This window comes from Lemur catta, chromosome 4, assembly GCF_020740605.2.
Source record: "Lemur catta isolate mLemCat1 chromosome 4, mLemCat1.pri, whole genome shotgun sequence".
Taxonomy (NCBI): Eukaryota; Metazoa; Chordata; class Mammalia; order Primates; family Lemuridae; genus Lemur; species Lemur catta.
Genome location: NC_059131.1, coordinates 87321676 through 87342974, shown reverse-complemented (window position 1 = coordinate 87342974; position 21299 = coordinate 87321676). Strand labels below are relative to the sequence as shown.

The window sequence follows — 21299 nt, the reverse complement described above, 5'->3', positions numbered from 1 at the left end:
TCTCTAATTGCTTCTGCATGGCCAGAATGCCCCTTGATTGGACTTCTATGGAAAATAGAGTTTGTTTTATTAAATAGTGTTTCTAAAGGGATTTATGTGGTCTTTGGTTTCCTTTTCCTCCCCCTTTTTGCCTTTTCTTTAAAGTTTTTAATTTGTTTCTATGTATAATCGCTTGCTTCTGTGCAGGAATTGCTCTCCAAGCTTCCACACTTGTGTATTATAGTTCCCTTTATTACTGCAGAATCACTTTTAGCCTTCAGTTAAGATGACTGGACAAGAATCAGATTAAACAGAATTAGTATCTATTTTGCACGGTGCATTGCTCCTAGAGCCAGTGCTTCCCTTTGCTTGCTAACTTTTTTGTGGTTTTTGAAAAGAATGAGATTAAAAAGAATCACTATCTGATCTCATGTAAGCCTCGTGGCACCCTGGGGCACATAGGAAACAGACGGTCCTCCTCAGAGAAGTGAAATGACTTGTCCACGGTCATCTATGCAGAGCTTATCAGAGCTACAAGGCCACCAGGCTCCTGGAAATCCAAAGCCATCTCTCTGCACCCCTCGCCGCCCCCATTCTTTAGGATGATTTTCCAAAATATACACAAACGGGGAGAAAATATGCTGTTTCTGAGATGTTGGAACAAAACAAATTTACATCTAGTGAAATGTTTCAGTGAATCCCTTGTTGCACACTATTGATAATTAAGGCTTTCCCTTTAAGCTGGAGTAAAAGTAGTTCTATTTGCACTTCATATAGAGAATGGTAACATACCAGGGTGTAGGCATAAACTCTGGTATTTTATATATATATAAGCCAATTCTTCATTATACATATGAAGAATTGGCTTATGCAATACGGAGACTGACAAGTCCCAAGAAGTGCTGGGTGGGTCAGCAAGCTGGAGACCCAGGAAAGAACCAGGAGATCCAAAAGTGTAAGTTCTAGTACAAGGGTAAGAGAAGGGGGTTGGTCCAGCTCAATCATCCAGACAAGCTGAGTTACTTCTTACTCAAGCCTTTTGTTCTATGCAGGTCTTCAAATGATTGGGTGATGCCCACCCACACTGGGGAGGGCTTGTGTACTCAGTCCACTTATCCAAATGTTAATCTCATCTGGAAACACCCCCACAGACACGCTCGGAATAGTGTTTGGCCAAATGTCTGGGCACCCTGTGGCCCAGTCAAATTAACACATAAAATTAACCATAACAATGGCCTAAATTTGAATTTTGCCTTTATCCTTCGTTATTTAAGTGGCTTTGGTCAAATGACTCAACCTTTCTGAGTCTTACTTTCTTCATCTGTAAATTGGAAATAGTGGTATCTGCATAGTGGAATTAAATGAGACAGTTTGATAAAGTATTTAGCACACTCCCTAGCCCAGAGAAAAGACTCAATAAGTGTTATTAATTATTGTTACAATTTTCACATTATTGCAACAATAATAAGTCTAGGAACAGATAAACAATGCTTTTGTGCATATTTGTTGTATGTATTATTTGTTGTATAAAATTTTGAGCCTAAACATTTTTTTTATTTTGCAAATGAAACTTTTATGCAAAACAAAAGTCCAGGAAGTTAGAAGGTGCACATGTAGGTTATGACTTTGGTACTTGGGTGATTTTGAGCAAATTGTTTAACCTCCCTGAGTCTTGGTTTTCTCACATATAAAACACCAGACCTGATGACTTCACTAGCTTGATCTAAGGATCAGATAAGGCAAATAAGATGCTATATGTGACATCACTTTGCATGCATCAACCCCTCCAACAGACATCGACTGGCATGGGGAGAGGGTACCCCCTCGGTGCCAGGTGCTACACTAAGTGCTGGTGTTCTGAGTTGAGCAGGGTGGAGTTGCCCCTGCTAAAGCAAACCCACCAACCGAGTGTGGAGCGATGGTGGCAGTGATATGGGGCGGTTAGGGGGAGGACAGGGAGTGGTGGGCAGGGGGCCCCTGCAGGTGTTGACTAATAGGAAGGATTCAGATGAGGAATTGTAGAGAAAGTCTTTACAGATAGAGGAGTTTTGTAGTCATTATACTGCTTATGGGGAAGCAACATATTTGCCGTGTGTGTGTGTGTGTGTGTGTGTGTGTGTGTGTGTGTGTGTGTGTTTGTGTGTTGGATGAGGGGTGGTTTGATGATTTTTTTCAAAGTGGACAGTTGATTGTTCTAGGAGACATTCCCAAGACAGGCCCAAGAGTTGACATACAAATGTCAGTCCTTAAGGTACTCAAGCATGTTGAAGGCCTCTTTGACACTGGTTTTCAAGACAACTATTTGCCCCCAATAAGGACGACTGATGGGGAATCTAAAGTCCAGGTGTGCTGAGAAGCCAGCAGCCAGGTAGTGCACGGAAGTAGAAATGTAGGGCCCTGGGAGCAGAGGCAGGGCAGGGGCAAGGCTGGATAGGAAGCTAAACCAGCAATAAATCCCACGCAGGCGCTGGTAAGCTTCCAAGAGAAAGGGAAGAAAAGGACAGCTGATATTTGTTTAAGGAGTGCCATGAGTCAAGACTAGGAGTTACTGAGTGTGCTCTGTGACCAAGGCCCAGTGCTAAGTGCTCTGCACATATTATTTCACTGGATCCTCTCAACAAACCCCCAAAGTAGATACAATTGTTGACCCCAGCCCCATTTTACAGATGAGAAAACTGAGGCCTAGAATAGTGAAGGGATTCACCCAAGGGCTCCCATGTCCATTAAGGAGTGGAGGTCACTTGGTCTTGTCATAGAAGGTCCCCAGAACCTAGAACACTAAATCCATGATGATGCTTTCCCACTTGAAGCCTTTCTATGAGGTCCCATCACTGACGCATCTTGTCCAGCTCTGCCAGGTCCCGTGGGGGTTCTACCCCAGCACTTCACCAGGCTCCTCTGCAGCCTCCCGCCTCTGGCTCCCAACCCTCGGATCAGCGTCTTCCTTTCAGCCCCTTGAATGCATCATGGTTTTTTGACCTCAGGCTGTTGCACTTGCTGTTTCCTCACCTTGACTAACCAAACCCTCTCATGCCTCAGTTCTGGGTTAAATGTCACTTCTGTAGGAAGCCAGTTCTCACCTCCAGACCATGCAAGTGCCGTCATCTCTCCTGTAACACTGCCCTTCTCCCTCACATCATCCCTCCCAGATGGAATTTCATCCTCATTGAGGATATTTGAGAGGGTATTTGTTTGATGTAAGCTGCCTGCAGGAGGGGGCTGGAGCCATTCCCGTTCACCCCTCTAGCTCCAGTGCCTGCACAGAATCCTTCTAGATCTCTGTGTGGTTCCCTCACTACCCTGCTTCAGGTTTTTACTCCAAAACAACTGGGGACTTACCCCCACTCCCACCTCCACCTCCCAGGACATGGCAGTGCCTGGAGATATTTTTGGTCGTCACAACTGAGGGTGTACGACTGGCCTCTAGTGGGAAGAGGGCAGGGATGCTGCCAAGCACCCTGCAATACACAGGCCAGCCCCCCTCAGCAAAGAGCTATCCAGCTCACAACACGAGTAACCCTGAGGTTGAGAAACCCTGCTCTAAGGAGACTTTCTCTGCAAGGCCTTCCTCTAAAATTTCACTTCTCCCTCTCCACACCTGTATTTCATGCCCCCATTTCCTAATTTATTGCTTTTCTCCTGTACACCTAACCCTATCTAATAAATGACATATTTCACTTATTTATCTTCTTTGTCAGACACTATCGTACAAGCTCCATGAAGACAGGGATTTGCTTCTTTTTTGTTCACCGCTTTATCATTAAAGATTAGAAGAGTGTCTAGCACATTGTAGGTGCTCATATTATTTTTGGACTTATGAATGCACTCAGAGTCCTAGGTAACCAGTTCCAGCCCATCAGAGGTCACTTATGTTGAAATCCATTTGCCATATGTATGGGGACTATTCTTGCACTCCGATAGGTGATGGAATCTTTCTTTTGTATCCCTTGGTGGTGATGCTGTCTACACTTTATCCCTGACTAAAGATCCCCCCAAAATGTTTCACTGAAGGCAAGAGTGAGGGAAGTGGGAAGGTTCTCTCAGTGAACAACAAAGTCCTAAAGAAATGGGTGTTCTGGCTGGATGCTTTTTGGAAAGACCCCTAGAATTGTCCTTACGAGGCCCAGGCACACATTCTAAGGACATTTTGAACACCTAAGATTCTTTGATTTGGACTTGCTTAAGATCACACAGCAAAGAAGTATCAGGATCAGAATTAGAACCCAGTTTCCTGACTCCCATGGAGATGGAAGGGGAAAAGTGAAAAATCCTGCTGATCTAAATATGGATGCTGGCAGGCGAGCCACAATTCTCCAAAGCTCTCTTTTGCCTTGCAAGTTGTGATCTCTAGTTGACAAGGAAGCAAATTGAATAGCTAAATGCAGAGCTTTCTGAGATGCTGAGATGCAAATTAGCCTGAACCATGTGCAACTGTGGATTTGAGGCTGGTGTGCAAAATAAAGGCTTTGCTTCCTCGGGCTGCATTGCAAACTCACTCTGATAGGTGCTGCCTTCTTGCTCTTTCTCAGCCAAGCACCATGCAAGGCACAAGGGGTACAATAAAAATTAAAGCCCTGATCCTGCCCTTGAGCAGTTTGCAATCTCAGGCTCGTGAGGGAGACAGAGGACAACACCATATTATTAATCCAACAAAGGGCAGTGCTCTGTCAGTATCAGTACTGGGTCAACTATGTGTCCAGACCCGGATAATTGGATTATATATTTTCTGAGAATAGGGAACCTCATCTCGGGTGTCTTTTATGCCCTCTGACGGCCGTAACAATGATGGATAAAAGTTATTGAGAGCTTACTGCGTGGCAGGTACTAAGTACTTTAATGTAGCAGTTCATTTAATCCTCCTAGCAGTACTAGGAGACAGCTACCTTTGTTGTTCCCATTTTTCCAGGAAAGGCAAGCGAGATTGTGAAACTTTCCCAAAGTTACAGAGCAAAGCATGACGGCTGGCATCTAGACCCAGGTCATCTGGTGGCAAAGTGTGCAGGCTGCACCGTATAGTGCATTGCTGGTAACTGTCATTTAATACCCCCAGAAACTCTGGCCTTGGGACTTTCTCCGCCACTTAATAATAGTGCCCTTTATTGAGTGTTTACTCTTTTCCAGTCACTAACTTAATCTTCCCAATTAAAGGTGAGGCATCATTATGTCCATTTTACCAATGATGAAACAGAGGCACAGAAAGCTTCAGTCATTTGCCTGAGACCACACAGGTAATAAGAGCCAGGATTCTGGACATTTTGTGTAAATGGAATCATACAATGTATGGTCTTTTGTGTCTGGCTTTTCTCATTAGCATACTATTTTGAGGTACGTGTTATGTATAGCATACCCCAGAATTGTGTTCCTTTTGTAGCTCATAGCATTCCATTGTATGCAGATAGCACACTTTGTTTATTCATCACTTGATAGACATTGGGATTGTTTCCATTTCTTGGCTATAGTGAATAGTGAAGCTATGAGCATTCCTGCATTTGTGTATATAACCTTTAATTACCATGCATTTTCCCCAAATGCTCTTTCTTTCTCTTTCTCCCTCTCATACACACACACACACACACACACACACACAGCAATTAAAAGGGATGAATTCTGGAGCGAGATTATATGGCTTTGAACACTGACTCCAACATGTATCAGCTGTGTGACTCTGAGAAAATTAAGCGACCTTTCTGAGCTTTGGTTTTTTTTCACCTGTAAAATGAGGATAATAATAATACCCCCCTGATAATATGGTTCAAAACTTGAAAAAAGATAATGCACGTTGTCTGGTTCATAATGAAACCAGTAAATAAATAAATAAACCACCAATAAATATGTGTCAGATAAGCAATAGGGCTGAAAAGAACAACCCAGAGTCTAACTGCAGAGACATAAAAATATAATAATTGGACATAATGTAAAAAAAATAAAACTATAGTACTACAGGAGTCGTCACCATGAAGTTAATTACTTAAAGAAAACAAGTATCTAGAAAATGGAGACTTTTCTGTAGGTTGGGAGGCCTGGGAGGCTTCAGGGTCCAGGCAAGGCTGGGGTGGGCACCTTGCAGAAGGAGCGAGGGGTGGTTGGAAAGTGCGGAAGAACCTGGGCAGGCAGGGACATTGTAGCTGTAGGAGTGGAGGGCAGAAAGGAGAGGTTTCTTAGGCTGTGATGATGTCAGGGGAGGGATGGGTGGTGCAAATGGCAGCGTGTGCTGGGATTTGGCCACGCTGTGCCCTGGGTCTTCAGATGCTGGTGAGCATGTGCCCTTCCCCATGTCTCCAGCAACATGTGATTTTATTCACATTTTTTGACACTTACATAGGTGTGCGATGGCTTGGTTCTAATATTTCTTTTCTTGATTACAACCGAAATAGAACATCTTTCCATAGTTTTATTGACAATTTTGGTTTATTTTCTATGAATGGTACTTTCACATCCTTTGCTCCTTCTGACTACCTTGATTTTTGATTTGTAACAGTTTGTCCTATATGCTAGTGACTCACCTCTCCCTCCTTGTCACTTATAGTGTCCCATTGTGTATAATGCCTTTTGTCGTACGGAATGTTTATATATGGATGCATTCAAATGGATCACTTCTTCCTCCTATGACTTGTCCTTTTGGTGTGTCCACAGAATTTCCCCCTGTTCTCAGGTCATAAAGATAAATATCCTCCTACCTTTTCTTCTAATAGGTTGAAATTTTTAGTCTTCTTCATTCATCTGGAACTTACATTTGGTTATGTCCCTACATTACTTATAAAATAATTCTTCCTGACCCCACTACCCGGCAATTCCATCTTTCTCATATATGCATTTCCCACCAGGGCTCCTGTCTGTTCTTAGCCTCGCTGTTCTGCAGCCAGACGCAGTATCCGTCGCACCCCTGCCCCTCTGCAGTCCCCCTGCTCTGTTTGTCCATCTGCCCCTTCATTTTACATTATGATGTCAGAATGTGTTTGTGTTGTTATAAGTTGTGTGTGAATATTATTTTTAAAGATTTCTATTTTCTTTCTAGTGGACATATCATAGTTTCTTGAATCATTCCTCTATTGTAGGGCAAAAACATTGTTCCTAGTTGTGTGTGTGTGTGTGTGTGTGTGTGTGTGTGTGTGTGTGTGTGTGTGTGTGTTTCTATTATGAATGCTCCTGTGGTGAATAATTTTTTGTATAAAGCATTTACATATTTTTGGATTATGTCCTTTGGATGGATTCCCAGAAATAGAATTACTGAGTCAAAGGGCATGAATATTTTTAATGCTTTTAATTCATGGCATATATTTATTTAAATAAATGAAATGAATGAAGATTCTGGTAAGTTCCTGGTACTCGATTATGCAGCTGCAATCAACTGGGCTGTGCCCAGTGTGGATCCGGGTACGGCTGCCCTGTGCAAGTTCAAGAGAGAGATTAAGGTGATCTCCTTGATAGATTTGTCTTTCCTTTTCTGTTTGTTTAACACATTCTTTATATTCATTTCTTCAGGCAGTCATTTTTAAGCACCTATTATATGCCAGGCTTCACATTAAAGCAGGCAGAAGGATCTTGTGCTCCCAAGGAACACAATTTCTAGTAGGTAAGAAATAAACACACAAACAGAATCGTGTGACTGAAGAGAAACATAAACTGATGTGATAGCAAGTTGACTTCTGTAGACGGGATGATCAGAAGGTAACAAGGAAGCTGAGATTTGAATGACAAGGAGAAGAAAGACACACCAAGTAGAGGAAAGGCAGCCACTGGGTGGTGGAATCGTAGCTGGTCCACAAGGGCCCTGTGGCAGAATGGAGGGTCCCCAAGGCAAGAGCCTAGCTCTGGGGGTTGTGCTGAGAGTGGAGTGAACTGAGACCAAAGAGGAAGACAAAGTCCCGACCACACGGGGCAGTGAGCCCTTTGGCAATATGCAGTGATGGGGAGCCACTGAGGGTTTTGGTAGGGAAGGATCCTATCTAATCCGTGTTGTTAAAAGATCAATCTTCTTTGCAGAGCACCAGTTACAAAGAAGCCAGAGTTGGGGCTGAGAGGTGAGTTAGGAAACAGTCACCGTTGTCCAAGCTGGAGTTACTAGAGGCACAGAGAAGGCTCAGAGATAGGGTGGCAGTGGAGAGAAATAAACATGAATGTGGGGGAGGTAGATTCACGGGATGTGTTGATGAATTGGATGTGTGGGGTTAGGGCAAGAGAGGAATCACAAATCTGTCCTAAGCAACTGAGAAAGTGGAATTACATTATTGAGATGAAAGAGACTTAGGGAGGGGTGAAGATGGAGGGGGTGGATCTGGCTCTGGGCAGTGGTAAGTCTGAGATGCCTCTTTGGTTAAGTGCAGAGTCAGTGAGGTGGCTGGAGCCACGGGTCTGGAGTCCCAGGGAGAAGTGGGGAGCCATGAGATATTATAGATCTGGGTGTCATTGGGATATTAGACAGAATGTAAGTCCCCCGGTAAATATAAGTATAGACAGAGAGGAGAAAGGAAATGATTGATCATCATCAAGATAAATCTATTATTTTCTTTCTAGGTTTAGAGCCTCTGCTGTGTTTCTGATATTTATCTTTGTGAACAAAGCCTTTTTTTACATTTTTCCCAAGTAGGAAGAGAGAAAAACTTGAGTTTTCTTTTCAAGTGGCTTCCCGAAGCTTCGGTTCTGACACAGTCTTCCAATTCTTAGTGATGACTTGAAGAATTATTCTTGTCATCTGATCAACTATTCAGATGCAATTGGGTGGGTCACAAAAGCAAGCTTTAGAATATTGCAAGCTTTTTCAGAAATGTTCTCTTGTCTGCTGTGTTTATGTTGGAACAGAAAATTTGTGTCTGATTTTATGGTGAGCTTTTCTCAAGATATATGAGTTTCGGCCTTATCACATTATCCTGCAACTCAGGACCTCTCACACCTAGATAGTGTGATGTAATATGAGACATGGTGCTCACTGCCACAGAACTGTCACCAGCAAGACCTGCGTTTCTAGAGTAATGCCTTGCTATGTCATTTTCAAAGTGGCTTTGCATAGAGCTCCCAGTATATTATTTTTGATGTGTTAGAGTACATGTCTCCACGTTTGAGCATAACAAGAAAATGTAATTATAAAGAAAAGACTATTCCTCCATCACACCAGAATATTATGGATTAGAATAGGCAGTGAGTCAAGCTTTATGAATAGAAACAAAAGTCCAAGAATCAGGAAGAGTGCAAATTCCAATGTTGTCACTCTCTTAGTCTGTGACCTTGGGTACATTTCTTAACCTCCTGGGGCCTCAGTTTCCCCATTTAAGTTGGCATAACAAAGGTGCCAACCTGATAGAGATATTGTGAGAATTGTTGAACAATACATTGTGAAACTCAGCATTTTCACTGATTCATTTGTTAAAGAATCAGGACCAGTGGTTCATAGACATGTAAATGGGGAGGAGAGTGGAAGTATTCAACCATCACAAAAATAGAACTATAGACTTCCTTCCCCAAACCTTCTCGGTTTTGAGAATTTTCTGAGTCTTAACTAAATAAATATTTATTTGTCAAATCAAGTGATGTAAATAATTAAACAATAGAGTCATTATTTGTTGCGTGACTGCCATGTGTTAGGTGCTGTGTTTGCAAAATGCACAAGACGTGGGTAGGGATCTTGCCCTCATAAAGCCGACTGAAATCTAAACTTAAATAAAAATTATTTTATTAGCTATGATAAGTCCAGTGGCAAAAAGGTCAATTTTTGGCACGTAAACGGAGACACATTTTAGTCATTATTTTTAGATTATCTTAAACAACATTTCTCTTTGGAATGTTCATAATTAGTTAATGATTTTTTGGTTTAAAGATGGAAATGGAAATATATGAATTTCTCAGGTGTTGGGGGGAAAGACAATGATGTATCTTTTGCTGAAGATCTATACCTACCACATGCCAAGTCTTGTCTTTCTGCCCGTTTTAATATTCCTGTTTCCTAAGGCAGCAACCACTTGCACTAGAGAGTGAACTACATAGTAAGCACTTTCTAAAATGGAAGGCTTGGGTTGTGAGTGAAACCCTGAGATGCTCTAGGAAAACACATAATTTACTATCTTGGTAACATGCTATTTTAGAATTTCTCTGTTAAAGGGATAACTAACATCTACTGTTAAATAAAATGCAATTTAACTAAGAATGAACAAATCATCGTTGAGAATTAGAGAAGAAAAATTCAATCCCTAGAACATGAGATTTTTTTTTAACCCTATAAAGATAAATAAAAAAAGAGGAATTAAAAATTCTCTGCCCGTATCCATTACATGTCTGTGCAATTAATTACCAGCTGGTAAGAGCAAATGGCCTTACCTTATTATTTTTATTTCTGTGTGTCCATGTAGAATTCCACAGGTGTGATGGAGAGCCTTGCTTTGGGCTGTCTATCCAGGAGGGAGAGTCCCAAACATTCAGGGCACTTAGCATTGACTAGATGCTGAAACAACTAATGAGACAGGTATTTGGAAGAATATTGTTCTGGATAAAGGAGCATCATCGTGGAGTGGCTAAAGAGTCCGTACTCACCAGCCAGAGTCCCTGTGTTTGAACTCTTTCTCTGCTACTGACTAGCTATATAATCGTAAGCAAGTATTTAACTTCTCACTGCATCAGTTTTCTCATCTATAAAATGGGATAAATAATAAGACATCTCAGAGTCATTGTGAGGTTTTTAAGGAGTTTATAATGTGCAATATGTTCAGAATGGTGGCTGGCACATAGAAAGTATCATGTAACTGTTGACTATTATTATTAAATGTGGCTGATTTAAAATAAAGACAGTTTGAGAAAAGACCCCTAGGTTTGGAGAAAGAGTAGCTAGAGATTAAGGAATAAGAAACATTTCTGCAGTCCTGAAAACTAAATAACCCGCACTTCCTTCAGAGTCAGAAGGACTCTGAGCAGGAAAGGCTCTAACCATGAGATTTGAGATTTTTTCTGTCTTCTGTCTCAATGTGTGGATGTGGCGAGCTAAGAACTTTAGGGAAAGCAAGTGTGCTTCTGCCTCAGTCGTTTGAGGCACGGTTATTCTTTCTTCAATGTCTTCTGAGAGAGGCTAGCTGATGTGTATAAAACATCAGTAACAGCGAGGGGAAGATCCAGATTAATTGTGTTATGTAAGTGTGTGTGTACAAGAGAGTAGAGTTAGAAGATGAGCTATTCTTATTTTCTGAACCACAAGATACTGGAGAAAGTCAATGTTCTCTCGTCTCCCTGCTTTCAGCCCCCTTCAGAATGCTCTCCACTTTGACCTGTTTAAGTTTATTTTAATAAAAAATAAACACATTTTCAAGGAATAGATGCTTGAAGTATGGTTCATTCTTTGGAGGGGGTGTATGTGTGCCACGTGACAGGTGGTTGCCATGGTAATTTCTCATTATTGTTGAATTGAAAAATAATTACTCTGGCAAAAATCCCACGTAACCTGTCAGTGCTTAAGTTAAAGATGCCGGGGGCAGCCCTGGCACCAGGATCCTGTTTTTGGTGGAGAGGGACAGGGTTGGGAACAGGAGAGAAACCAGGATGGAAGCAAAATGCTTGTGTGGATTTTTAAATATAATTAAGACTCTCTTCTGCTATTTGACATGAATGTGTCGCTCACCCTGATATATGATTTGGCTGCTGGTGGAACTTGGGCTCACCTGTGAGATGGGACAAAAGGACCAACGATTTTTAATTGCAAAAATGCATATAGGGGATTATTTAGAATGGAAAAGCTTTGGTGATATTTTTACCGAATTAAAATATACGAGAACTGTCAGCACCATTTCCCCTGTCTATGTTCAGACTGAGTTAATTTCATCTTTATTTACCTGGAGGTTGCTCTATGCTATTGTTACTTTCTAGCTTTGGGGAAAAGAATCCGCTTTTTAACTATTAATATTCACTAAACACTTAGAACACGCAGTTCAGAAACTAAACAACAGCAAGGACCTGTCTGCTGGGAAAAGGCAAGTCCTAGATCAGAAGCCTTGTGGCGGAATGTATAGAGCTAGATAAACATATGGATTGGTGCGTTTGGTGCTCGGTCATTCTGTTGCATGAGTCATTGTGAAGGGCCATGAAGATCCTATGCTTGCTTTCTGTGTCAGTGTCAAGAAATAACCCTCCTTTTGGTCAGTGAAACCCATAACATACACTCCTCCTTTAAGAGAATGATAAGCAAACTTTCATTAGTGATAGTATTATTGTTCCACTATTGCATCTGCTTTGGACTTCTAGATGTTCCTCCTTCTCCTGGTAGAGCTGGAATTTGCTTTACAATCATGCTGCTCCTGCTGCTAGATCTCACTTGAAAACATATCGCTTAGAAGTACCCCTTGAATCTCTGCCCATGCATCAATCAGACCAGAAGTCTTTAATATGGAAGTGCAAGGACCTTCGAAACAAAAAAAGAAAATATAGACAAGTGCAAACCCTACGCCTAGGCACAGCCACTACAGGCATAAGCCTGAGAGAAATTCTTGCACACATGCACAAAGGGACACTACAAAGATACTCATGGCAGCATTGTTATAATGGCAAAAATGAGAAACTATCTGGAGATCATTAGTATCAAAATGTTTAAATAAAATGTACTACTGTATGTTCATTCAATGCATTACTATGTAACTTATATAAGGAAAGAAAAGGCTCCTGTATATAAAGTGGGTAGGTCTCCAAACACAATGTTGAATTTAAAAAAATCATGTTAAAGAAGGGAACATAATACCATTTAAATAAAATATTAAAAGCAAAATAGTACTGTATGTGATAGGAATTATGTATGCATACACATAAAAGATGGGCTAGGAGGACCCATATGATTTTCATGAGACAGTTGTTTATGAGGGTCTTGGGAAAGGGAGAGGAAAAATAGAGTAAGATATGGGGACCTAGGTCATTTATTTTTATTTATACTTTTTAATTGATTTAAAGAAGGAAAATATGATATTGTAATAATTGTTAATTCTGGGCAATGAGCCCATGTGTCTTCATTGTATTGTCATCTGTTCCCTCTTTTTAAAAATTAATAAATTAAAACCTGGTTTATTTAATGACAATCAGTAACGTGTGTTAAAATGCCATAAGAATTTTAACCAACGTTCTTGAAAAGGATAATACCCAAAAGATGGCTCCATAGAATCGTAGTGTAGGTGTGAGATAATTTTTTAAAATTTCTGTCTCAGTCTGAACTTCTGACATGCACATCTGGGGCATCCCATTGATGGGAAGTGAGACATCAGTGACTTGGCAGTAGGAAGGCTTCGTCTGAACACTGTCCTGGCCCCTTGCTACTGAGCTTACACTGTTAAGATTCCTACAGTATTAGAGGAAGAATCTTACTGTGCAGGTGGGATCTCTCTATCTATTCATTCCATTTCTCTACAACTTTACTGGGTGCTAATTCCTAGGTGAGAATTCTGCTGAGGGTGGATAGATACATAATGCCCAATCCCTATACTTAAGTAACTCAATCTGCTGCAGCAGTCAGAACTTTAGATAAATGCATGTTACAAGGTTGTAGTTCGATTATAATTTCACACATACTCTAATGGGGGCAGAGTTGTCAAGCTTTCCTAGCATAGGAGACAGTGAAAGAGGGGCCCATGAGCTGGGACTTGGCATTTGCAGGACATGCCAGTCCAATAGAAAGACGTATGCGAAGTCAGGGAGGCAGCAGTTAGCAGGGAGCCCTTGACCCTGAGAGGGGAGTTGCTGAGGTCCTTAGCTACACACAGGCAGAGCTGGAGGCCAACTCCACGGCTCCTGGCTATACTGGTCCCTTTCTGGTATGGAAAGAAATGGGTTTTCCCTGGATAGAATCTTGTAGGACATAGACACCAAGTGTAATATCTCTTATATCTGCCAGTAACAGATGTATTAATACATGACCACGCCACATACCTTGGAACAAGATCTCAGGCTTATGGTTGTGTTTTAAGGCCAGGTACCATAATCTTTACTTGGGAATCCCAAAAGGTCGATCTTGACCTACTGGGCTGTCTCAATGCACTTCTTGGTTAATCTCCAAATTAGTTTGACTTATGATGACCACTTGTGTGAAGTGAGAGTTGTCCGCTGCACCCTACTCCCCCCTCCAAACTTTAGGAGAAACCACACTTAGTGAGTTTCTCTTTGGGATCCTTGCCTCAAAACAGCCTCAGGAATTTGACTGATTGACTTACCATTTACCAGTGGGAAATGCACACTCAGCTAATAAATGGTGGAGGTGGGATTTAAACTCAAACTGTCAGACACCCCAAACCTGCCCAACCTCTGCTCTGTAGAGGCAATCTTTGGGAAGCAGGGGTTAGGACTCAGAAAGAAGGGAGGAAGAGCCAAAAGGGAATATTTTGTCTCAGATTGGTGTCTTCTTTGAGCTCCTTGCTTGTTGCTGACCATCTTGCTGAATTTGGCCACATTGCCTGATCCCAAGGGAGAACTGGGCATTTCGTGGTTTTTCTATTTCTCCAATGATGTTGGCACTAAATTTACAGTCAAGAGGAGAAACTACTAGCCTGTACATAAAATTTCATTTTCTGTGTCCTTGGTCCCTTTGTCTTCCTCAAACGTGGCCAAGCAGAGTGTTGGCATCCTCCATGTTGCATGGCACATGCCATTCTAGATGACTGACAATGACCAGCTGGAAAATGCAGGGACTGACTTTTTATTGTTGCCCACAATTCATGAGATATCTGTGTGGCTAAGCACTGAGTTTCTACCAGTCAGGCTTATTAGATCTTCTGCAGGGGGTTTCTTATTCAGATCAGTAGAGCTCTTCCTTAGTTGCATTTCAGCCACTCCCTGAACTCCCAGCCTCTGTATTACTCAAATTTCTTCTACAAAATTGCTTAACTTATCCCAGGAACTATATCTCAGGTGGCAGAATGGAAGTAAGAGGTATTTATAAAGGAGGTTTATTATCAGGAAAACCATATGAAGGTGAGAAAAGTGTGCAAACTTCAAAAAGGCTGGAAGAAGACATTTCCTCGGGCAGAATTTCCTCTAGCCAATGCTGACCTCTTCCTCTAATTCTTGTAAACCATTTTGGTTTTCAAACTAAGGTGGAAAATCACTTTTTAAGAGGAATTATTATTATTTGGAAAAAAGCATGGATTGGAGTTAGGCAGACTTGTATGTGAACTTTAGCTTTGCCATGTCCTTGCCCTCTCATCTTTACTGGGTAAGCTTAACTTTTTGGAAATTCAGATTCTTTATTTGTGAATATCTTGAGGGTCAAGCGAGATAATAATGAATAATAATGACATGCATTGAACAGCTACTATGTGCTGGTCCTCAAGTCCACTGAGATTATTATTCCCAACCAAATGAGCAAACAGATGCAAAGAAATTAGGTGACTTAACTCAGGGCACCCAGCTAGCAGGAGGCAGAGTACATATGTTCAAGTCAGTGTAGCACAGAGGTTAAGAACATAAATTCTTTATAAGGCTGTCTGCTGTGCCCCTTAGTAGCAATTAAAACAGCTGTGAATATAAAGTGGTTCAGTACATGTAAGTCACTCAGAAAATACCGAGTTATGGGGCTATCGTTGATCAAGGGGCCCCCAAAGTGTGCTCTTTCAATAATCAGCTTCCTTCATATACAGCCAACACAGACTGGTCTTTATTCATTTAATGATTTTTTTTTAAAGCTCTACTTTTATTTCCTGTTTTACATAAACATTTGTCCTCTTGTAACTAAGTACTAATTCAAAAGCTTTATATATGAGTGTGTGTGGTGAGGGAAGTTTGACAATTATAATCTAAATATATAAAGCAAAGAATTTTTGTGCCAGTTTGAGAATATTGACCAAGGGACAAAGTTAGGTCCACAGTCAAGATCTCTGGACAACTTTGTACAGTGACTTCCTTCAGTGGGTTCATGACGGTATAATAAAGAATTTCATTCAGGGCCAACAAACATATGAAAAAATGCTCAACATCTCTAATCATCAGGGAAATGCAAATCAAAACCACAACGAGATATCACTTATCTCCAGTGAGAATGGCCTTTATCAAAAAGTCCCAAAACAATAAATGTTGGCATGGATGCGGAGAGACAGGAGCACTCATACACTGCTGGTGCGACTGCAAACTCGTGCAACCTCTGTGGAAAGCAATACGGAGATACCTTAAACAGATCTAAGTAGCCCTACCATTTGATTCAGCAATCCCATTATTGGGCATCTACCCAAAAGAACAAAACACATTCTATAAAAAAGACATCTGCACTTGAACATTTATAGCAGCACAATTCACAATTGCAAAGATGTGGAAACAACCCAAGTGCCCATCAATACATGAGTGGATTAATAAAATGTGATATATGTATACCATGGAATATAACCCAGCTATAAGAAATAATGGTGATATAGAATCTCTTATGTTCTCCTGGATAGAGCTGGAACCCATTCTACTAAGTGAAGTATCCCAAGAATGGAAAAATAAGCACCACATGTACTCACCATCAAATTGGTTTCACTGATCATCACCTAAGAGCACATTTAGGAATAACATTAATCGAGTGTCGGGCAGATGTGGGAAGGGATGGGTGTACACATACATAATGAGTGTGATGCGCACCGTCTAGGGGATGGACACGCTTGAAGCTCTGACTTGGGGGGAAAGGGGAGCAAGGACAATATACATACGTAACCTAAACTCTTGCACCCCCATAGTATGCTGAAATAAAAAAAAATAAGTATTTGAATAAAAAAAAGAATTTCTTTCATTCATTCATCCATCTATCCATCCATCCATCCACTCATTCATTTATTTTATCATATCTACCTATTATTACGTGCCTAGTACTATCAACTTAAGTATTACATTTTTATTTTGGTGATATTCTTTCAAGAGTGTGACCAAAGCCAATTATTCTTTTTGTATGTGTAGTTACCTGATGTGCTCATTCTCCTAGCAAATGTATCCTGAAATTTCATGAGATGTTGACTCATACCATGTTCTATTGCAGTTAGTTTGAATCAAATGACATCTCCCCTTCTTGGATCGTTATGTCTCTTTCAGCTTCTGCCAAAAGTCACTTATCTAGGCTCCGTAGAACCTGGGATGCTGCTCATAGACAATTCTCGAATCTCATTTTAGCTTGAGTATTTTCTTTTCACCCAGTGACCTCAGATCAGCCTGGGTTTTCCTTGTCTTTTTGCCTTTTGCTGTCCATTTTCTAGCAGAAGTGCCAGAGACCAAGAGTGAGATTTTATCAGAAAACAGATGTGGAGCTCCTGATCCAGTCGCTGGGCCTCTGAATAATGAGCAAGGCAAAAGAGACTTTATAAATTCCCATTCAGATTTTTAACTGTGTTGTAGACAGATGCCGTTGCCAGGTAAATGACTTGCAAACAGTTGAAGTAACAGGGAAAACCACTTGATTTATAAACAGACTGTTTTATAAAGTTCATTTTCTATGCAGTTCTTTATAATGTGAATGTCTCCTGCTCTAGAAATGATATTAAAGATGGCATATAGAGGCAGGAAAAGGGCATTTTATTGATCTTCCCTGTGTTCTGGGTACTTTCCTGGGCACTTTACACTCACTAATTTATTTAATCCTCACTTCTACCCTACCAGATAGCTATTATTGTTATTGTCATCTTCCACTTCCAAGTAAGGAAACAGGCTCAGGGAGGTAAAATAAGTTGCTTGAAGAGGCAGTGTTGGCCACAGGGCTAATTCTGCCAGTGATGAGGTACGACTGGCCGTACTAAGGCCGTGCCAGGCATTCTCCTGGGTGTGAGTTCTGGCAACAAAGCAAGGGGCTCAAAGAAGAAACCAATCTGAGACAAAATATTCCCTTTTGGTTCTTCCTCCCTTCTTTCTGAGTCCTAACCCCTGCTTCCCAAAGGTTGCCTCTATGGAGCAGAGGTTGGGCAGGTTTGGGATGTCCCACAGTCTGAGTTTAAATCCCACCTCCACCATTTATTGCCTGAGTGTGCATTTCCCACTGGTAAATGGTAAGTTACATTTATCACTTATGCTCACAGTTTCAAAGTAGAGATAACAATATGAGCAACTTCGTTCATTCATTGAACTGTATTTGTTGAGTAATATCATGGGCTAGACACCGTTCTTAGGGCTAGGAGATAGAGTAGCCAGCAAAACAAAGCCCCTGCACAGAAGCAACTTGTATTGCAGAGAAAACCACACACACACACACACACACACACACACACAGACACACACAAACAAACAAACAAAAAAAACAGTAGTGTGGTTAAAGTTGGAAAATACAGTTAGACTAGTGCTTGGTAAATGTTAAACAGTAAATATTAATTATAACTCTTTTTCCATCTGTGTAGCAACTTGAAGTCAAATAAACCCATGTATCCAGTCTCCCACACAAGGGTTCTTTCCCCAGCTGATTCCTCTACTTCCAAGTCCACTGAGTTTTCTAAAAGCTCCACCAGCTTCCAGAGCATCAAGATGCAGGCTGTGCTCTCAGATGTGGAGGGAGGCTGCCTGTTGGCTGCTCACGTGCTTGTCTTCTGCTAGTGGGTTCTGAGCCCTTGAGGGTAGGGACCGATGTCTCATTCAGCTGTGTATTCTGGGGGCCTGCATACAGCTAAGTGCTCAATACATATTTGTTTTTGAAAGGAGAAAAGGGGGATAGTTGGTATGTGGATTCATGCATTGTGTGTGGGTGGTTTTATATCTACCCTGTTTTACTGGGAAAAGGATTAGCTTTTCGTGTGGTGATTGGGAGGAAGCCAGAGATAGAGAGAAACAAAAATTCATTTGTCTGAGCTTCTTTTCTGAAGGGGAGGACGGCATCAATCTTCCATGGCTCCTTAATTATTCTTGCTGGGACTGAAGGCTCATTCCTGAGGCCTGCCAGTGACAACAACTTAATGTTGTCATAAGCAGAACAACTTAATGGGAAGAAGAGAGGCTTGCAGTATCTCCGCCAGGGCCCAGCGGTGGGGACTATTGAGTTGGGAGCGGCAGTTCCCCATCTGTCCCCACTCCCATCTGACAGGCAGCTGGGAAGCATCTTGTCCTAAAACCTGGCACAAACCAACAATTCTCTAGAAAAAGATTGCACATAAGACTTTAGGGGTAAAGCGGGCCCTATGCAGAGGATGAGGCCATGGTATGCATCCTCCTTTAAGAATGACACTCTGTGTAACCTTCCGAATTTACTGCTATAGGAGGCCCCCTTCTCCTCTTGGGGATTAGCAATGATTCTAACTGCCTTAAACGGGGCCAATTCCAAAGTGTTTTCTGGATAAGCAAGAGAAACACTCAACTCAAGAAAAACAGAGTTCATGCCAATGACTTGTGCTCTGCTGAACTGCTCTATTTTTAATAATTGTTTTAATAACAAGCTAGGGGTTGCTTATCATTGTAAAACAATCCTCAAGAACAATCCACATGCATGTGACGGTTGCTTATACATAAACTCATCTATCTATCTATCTGTATACTGATGTAGCAAAACCTGAATCTTTTATTTTTTATTTTATTTTTTATCTGGCAACACCTCATTCTTGTAAAATAGAATGAGAGTTCTCATTACTTATATCTTTTATAGGGATGTTTGCATAGAGTAGAACTAGCAACATTCCTTTTGATTATTTAAAAAAAAAATACTGTCTTTAACCCGGTTCTAATATTGTGGTTTCTATTTATAAAAATGGACTTTTAAAAGAGGAGAGAGAGAGAGACAGGGAGAGAGAGAGAGAAGCTCAATGTATTTTACATTAAATGCAAACCCTTTTGTCAAAAAACATCATACTGTGTTCTATAGCAAGATTATCAAATCTTCCCAAATATGTCCCTGAGAATTAATTTTCATTCGGTTTGTTTACGCTCACTTATTGAATTGGAATTCAGTCCCCGTTTGAGGCAATTAATTTGGAGAGTGACCACAGGCCACCCAGCCTTTCCTAGAACACCCACACACATATGCTAAGTAACAAGCAAGTGGCCACCGGGTTTGTCGTTCTCTTCCTTTTTCCTTTCCTCTTTGAGACGTTTTCCCTGCTCTCCTGTTAAATAAATGATCTGTCTCTTTGCAGGATAGTGACAACCTCTGGTGGGACGCATTTGCCACTGAATTTTTTGAAGATGACGCCACATTAACCCTTTCATTTTGTTTGGAAGATGGACCAAAGCGATACAGTAAGAAAGAAGTTTATTTTTCTAATATTCCCTCTTTTTGCGCCTGTAAGAAAACCACAGGGGGCTTCAGAGAATAGCACAGAGCTGACAGCCTGACAATAATACCTCCACTCCTGACAGTGTTCTTGCTTGCCATCAAGGCATTGTCACCGGGTGGCAGCCCGAGTCGGCGCTGAGAGATTTCCTTCGAGGCTTAGCATGTTTGGGTACTTGCCTGTGTAGAGAGCGAGGCAAATATGAACCAAGTCACCCAGTGATAAGTGGAAGCTGAATGATGGAAAGTTTCCGTGCATCTCTTCTCTGCCACCCTCTTTTATCCTTGATGGCTCACGCTTGACACCCAACGTTCTGCTTCTGAAGGTTCTTTAAAAAAAAAAAAAATTCTGTGACTGTTATCAGCCACATCCGTCTAATTCCCTCTTATCAATTATCTCAGGTATTTATTTGACAAGTGCTAGCTTCTCTTGGGGAGGGGAGAGCCCACAGCAGTGTTGTACATAGAGTTTGGGATTAGTGTTGACAGAATTATAGTTCCTTGTCTTTCCGGCGAGTGATAACTCTGTAAAGATCCTCAAATTACAGCCTGTGGCACCTTGGGTAACAGCTGATCTGTCCTGATTAGGTTCAGCCAACTTGTCAGAAATCAGATTTGCTAGTTGTGCTACCAGACCAAGAGACATAGATACATCAGCACAAAAGCAATTAATGTCCGGTTAGATCAGAGAGAGATGTGTTTGCAGAAATCAGCGTTGCACATGTAAAAGGATCCATCAGAGGGGAAACCATGCCCATTGTCACAAATACTGAGATGACGACAGAATCAGCCGCAGCATGAACGAGTCAATCCAGAGCATCTGGCAAGTGATAGGTAGTAGGGTTCTTGATAAAAGTAATTAAAAGCTCTGATTGTTGCTAAATCTATTTCAAAGTCACTAGGGAACAACAAATTTTTTTTTAAATTTTGGGGGGCTTTAGACAACTTAGTACTATTTGGATCTATTGCATAATTAGTTGATTAATTATGCTAATATATGCATATGATGATTTTGCAGTAGTGGCAAATAGGGGACGGCATGAACTTGCTGCCCAAGAGAAACTCACTGCCAGAAACATCTCTTTAGATTTGTGTATTGTGGGCTTTTGAGGGTGTGGGACACTTCCAATCATTATTTTGCGTGAGGGGGCAGATAGTGCCTTCACATCCA

General features: G+C 41.2%; 1 protein-coding gene across 9 annotated transcripts in view; it reads left to right on the top strand.

Moving 5' to 3' along the window:
- LDB2 (LIM domain binding 2) overlaps nucleotides 1–21299 on the top strand; it is a 365026-nt gene that overhangs the window by 111836 nt on the left and 231891 nt on the right. For all 9 annotated transcript variants that reach the window (XM_045550418.1, XM_045550421.1, XM_045550419.1 and 6 more), the window contains exon 2: nucleotides 19992–20094. In XM_045550418.1, the coding sequence (XP_045406374.1) occupies nucleotides 19992–20094 (103 nt within the window). The remainder of the gene's footprint in view (nucleotides 1–19991; nucleotides 20095–21299) is intronic.